General features: G+C 34.9%; 1 protein-coding gene across 1 annotated transcript; it reads left to right on the top strand.

Annotated features, from left to right (window-relative positions):
• The first annotated feature begins 217 nt into the window (after window positions 1–217).
• LOC103501225 (serine acetyltransferase 1, chloroplastic) lies at window positions 218–1,856 on the top strand. The gene has a single exon (XM_008464741.3). It carries the CDS (start codon window positions 497–499, stop codon window positions 1,565–1,567), a length of 1,071 nt encoding a protein of 356 aa, XP_008462963.1. The 5' UTR covers window positions 218–496; the 3' UTR covers window positions 1,568–1,856.
• Window positions 1,857–4,549: the final 2,693 nt, after the last annotated feature.

The raw sequence follows: 4,549 nt of genomic DNA, 5'->3' as shown, positions 1-4,549 counted from the left end.
GAAATTAATTACACACTTTTTTCCACAGTTGAATGGATATGAAATAAAATAGTGCAATTTATATGGGTTGAGTTATGCATTAATTCAACTCTTAGCTTAACCTATATTTACACAATTACAAAAAAAGTCCCCTTATTTATGTTAATTCTCTGAAAAGCCCCCCTCTCTCTCTCTCCTATTTATACAAGATGAACTCTAAAACTAATTTTCTCATCATTTGATATGTGGACATCATAAATTTATACCCACAATAATATCAATCATAAATAATCAAACATTTTAAATTCCAATATCATCTTCCCATTTTCTTTATATTATATATATATCATATATTTCTTTTTTTTTTTCCTTTAAATTATTCCTATTTGATCTCCTTCTCTTCCACTTCCTTCGGCGATATCATTATCCATTCATCAAAATCAATCACCGGGTATTTCACTTTCCGGGAAAATCTCTCATTTTTCTCAAGAAAATTTTCATTTCTCCTCCCCCATTCATGAACCTTCCTTTATATAGACCTCTCTCTCGCCTCCACATGTCCTTCATCCCCCATTTCTCCTCTTTATTCTCCCCTTTTCCCGACCTTCATCTCTCTCCCATGGCCGCCGCTTGTCTTCCCCTTTCCTCCGACCCTAATTCCTCTCTCAAAATCCTCAAATTCTGCCGACCCACTTTCTCCGATCATCTTTCTTCCTTGTCCATTTCCCCAAATCCCCAAAATACCCACGATTCTCTTCTCCCCCCTTCCTCTGACTCCGATCTCTGGTTCTTAATCCGTCAGGAAGCTTGTTCCGATGTCGAACAAGAACCCATTTTGTCCAACTATTACATCACTTCTATTCTCACACATGCTTCCATGGACAAAGCCCTAGCCAACCATCTCTCCATTAAGCTCTCTAATTCTAGTCTTCCCAGTTCGACTCTGTTTCAATTGTTTTCTGATGTTTTAACTGATGATGGTGGTGAGATTTTGCGATGTGCGGTTAGGGATTTGAAAGCGGTTAAAGAAAGAGATCCGGCTTGTATTAGTTATGTGCAGTGTTTTCTGAATTATAAAGGGTTTTTAGCGGTACAATCGCATCGAATCGCTCATAAACTTTGGTCTGAAGGGAGGAAAGTTTTGGCTATGTTGATTCAGAACAGAGTATCTGAAGCTTTTGCTGTTGATATTCATCCTGGTGCGAAAATTGGATGTGGGATTTTGCTTGATCATGCGACGGGCGTTGTTGTTGGCGAGACAGCGGTGATCGGAAACGATGTTTCGATTCTTCACCATGTGACATTGGGTGGTACCGGGAAGGACTCCGGTGACCGTCATCCGAAGATTGGAGATGGGGTTTTGATCGGAGCTGGAACTTGCATTTTGGGGAATATTAAGATCGGAGATGGAGCGAAGATTGGAGCTGGGTCGGTGGTGTTGAAGGATGTGCCACCGCGGACGACGGCCGTAGGGAATCCGGCGAGGCTGATCGGCGGGAAAGTGAATCCGATTAAGTTGGATAAAACTCCAAGTTTCACTATGGATCATACTTCTCACATAAATGAGTGGTCTGATTATGTTATATAGAGATTTTTGTTCTTCTTCTTCTTCTTCTTGTTTTTTTTTTTTTTTTTTTTTTTGGGTGGGGAGGGGGGAGTTCTTGTGTTCTCATTTTTAGCCATTGAATTTAGAGTTGAAGCTCTAGTTTCTGGTAATAATGGCTAAAAAGGGAGAGAAAAAGAGAACCCAAAAAGGTTAATATAGTTTTTTTTGTTTTTTTTTTTTAATAATTATTTTGGTAGGAAAAAGAAAGGAACCCCTGCTCGGGATTGTTGGACTTGAATTTGATTAAAATAATAGTTGAAAGTTTGAGTTATTCTCTCATTGTTCTAACTTCATTGAATTTCTATCTAATTTAGTATTTTCTTTTGAGTTTGTTTGGTGGGAGAGAAGATGTTGGTTTGTGGTTCACATAAGTTTGAAGTTTGGAAGGACTTGGGCCTCAACTTACTTTCTCTACACTAATAATTTGGCAGCCTCATTATAATTTCCGAATATTCACATGGTTCTTTTTTCTCTTTTTTCTAACATTACAAGTATTATTTAACAAAACTAAATATAAAAGTTCTATTTAGTCCGACTATTAAAGTCCCACTTGATAGTCATTTGTAATGCCCGAGTTTATTAAATGATAGGGATATGGTAATTAAAAGAATTGAAAGCTACTATTTATACCAATATTGTGTTTTGGAACTTCAAGTTCGAGCAAACTTAGCCTAAAGTAACCTTTTATTACATGACCTTTTTTAATTTTCCTATAATGTATACGTGAGCGAGGACAAAGCAATCTACAAGGTCTCTTAAATGTCATTGTCATCCGTTACTAAACCTCAATTCTAAGGGAGCGTTTGGGAGAAGGGTTGGATTATGGGGGTTAGGGTTATGTAATCCAACCCTCGTTTGGGGGAAGGGTTATGTAACACTAGTTTTAATTCCTTAACCCCTTCCTCAACCCTTCTTCAACACTTCTTAACCCCTTTTCAACTTTTCCTCAATCATTCTTCAACACTTCTTAACCCTTCTTCAACTTTTCCTTAACTCTTCTTCAACTCTTCCTTAATCCTACCCACATAACCCTTCTCTCAAACACATCTTATCATAACATTATCATAACACTTCCTTCATAACCCTTCCCCCAAACACATCTTATCATAACACTTCCTCCATAACCTTTCCCCCAAACACATCTTATTATAATCTTAGGTTTATCATAACACTAGGTTTATCATAACCCTAACCCACCATAACCCAACCCTTCCCCCAAACGGCCCCTAAATCCTTGATTGGGAGTCATATCATTTTATCTTTCTTGGTTTTTGAAAACCAAATCTTTTTTCTCTTCCTTTCTTACCATGATTTGGATATAAAGTTGAATTCTTTTCCAAAGAGAAAAAAATAGTGGTGTTTTATAAATCTAATTTTCAAAAACAAAATAATTACTAAACGACACAAATTTATTGAGAATTTATTGAGAATGTAAGATTAAAGTTAAACAATTAGCGAATATGAAATAAAATTCAAACATACGAATTGAAATGATATATTGTAACCATTAACCAAGATTTAAAATATCGATGTCAATGAAAATATCGAACCCTTCATTTTACCGTAAGTTAGATGAAAATATTGATAAAATATCGATTCCGACAGGTATTTCTAAAAAAATTGAAAAAACAAAAAATTCAGGAAAATAAATTCAAATGAGTAGATAAACATTTATTATTTTCAAATAAGTAAATATGTTTGTTATTTCAATTATTATTTTCAAATAGGTAAATATGTTTGTTATTTCAATACATTCGAAGAAACAATGTATCTTACCGATTCAATGAATGTAGTCACCTCCATTATGAACAAATGCAATCAAATGAAATCTATTGCATCTTATTTCAAAGAGTAACATTATGTTAACATCAATTGCATTCGAAAAGTCGCTTCTACTATCTTTCAAATGGACCAGACACTCGAAACGTCACAATCCCTAGATCAAAGGTAGTATCGAAATTCATAAAAGATATAAGGGTAATTAAAATGGTTTGAGATTCTTCCTACGTAGTTGTTCAAACGATGTTTTCGGAGAAACATACTTCGTGGAGTTGAGGTTCGATCTTTAGTATTTGATCGTTTGAGTTGTTCACACGAGGTGTGGTTTTCAGAGATATTGATTATGATGCCATATGTAGTTCGATCTCTAGTATTTGATCATTTGATTCTCTCTCGATTGGATACCTATGCTTGATTTGAGAAATCAGAACACGTGATGTTCTTGAAGTTCTTGTAGCATCAAAGGGGAAGAAAGTTTGAATCCTCAAAGGAACTTCAATTTTCAAGGGTGGTTGGCTTCAGGAGTTGGGGAGAATTCTTCCTGGATGTTTTGGAGTAAAAAATTTTCTCCCCCACAAATAAAAAGAATTCCTCTATTTAAGTTCTCTATTTATAGGGTACTCTAGTGGGCTTGGGCCTAGTTGGTCTATGAACCAGACCTATGGACTCAACCACATGGATTTGGGTCATATTTAGCATTTGGGTTAAATTAAACTCAATTAAACTTTAGCCCAAGTAAATAATATTTAATTGGACAAAAATAATTAATTTGATCCAACGATTATAATGAAAACATGTGGCATCATCAGAATTTGTCAATTATTTGTATATTTTTCGTCATTAATTTTGTAAATAACATGGTAAATTTGTGATTGATTCAAAATTTCTTATTCAACAGTAGCTCCTTTTAACATAGTAAAGTCATGGAGTATCCTTATTTTAGAGGAAATGAGGAGATTGACAAACGTGGATTTGTTGATATCTCTACACGCACTTGTCGCCGTCCGTCAAATGGGTGAGGTGTATTATGGTGAGGTGAGAAATAGCATAATAAAAACAATAATTTATTTTTCATTAAATAATTATTTTTTAATTAATAAAAAAATTCAAAAGTTTTTCTTTGAGGCATTGAGAGGCGAATCGTTAAGATCTTGCAATGCGTTGAGAGGTGAGTGTTGAGATCTT

This window comes from Cucumis melo, chromosome 1 (assembly GCF_025177605.1).
Source record: "Cucumis melo cultivar AY chromosome 1, USDA_Cmelo_AY_1.0, whole genome shotgun sequence".
Classification (NCBI taxonomy): Eukaryota; Viridiplantae; Streptophyta; class Magnoliopsida; order Cucurbitales; family Cucurbitaceae; genus Cucumis; species Cucumis melo.
The sequence above is the reverse complement of the archived record's forward strand: the minus strand, read 5'-3'. Positions and strand labels throughout refer to the sequence as shown.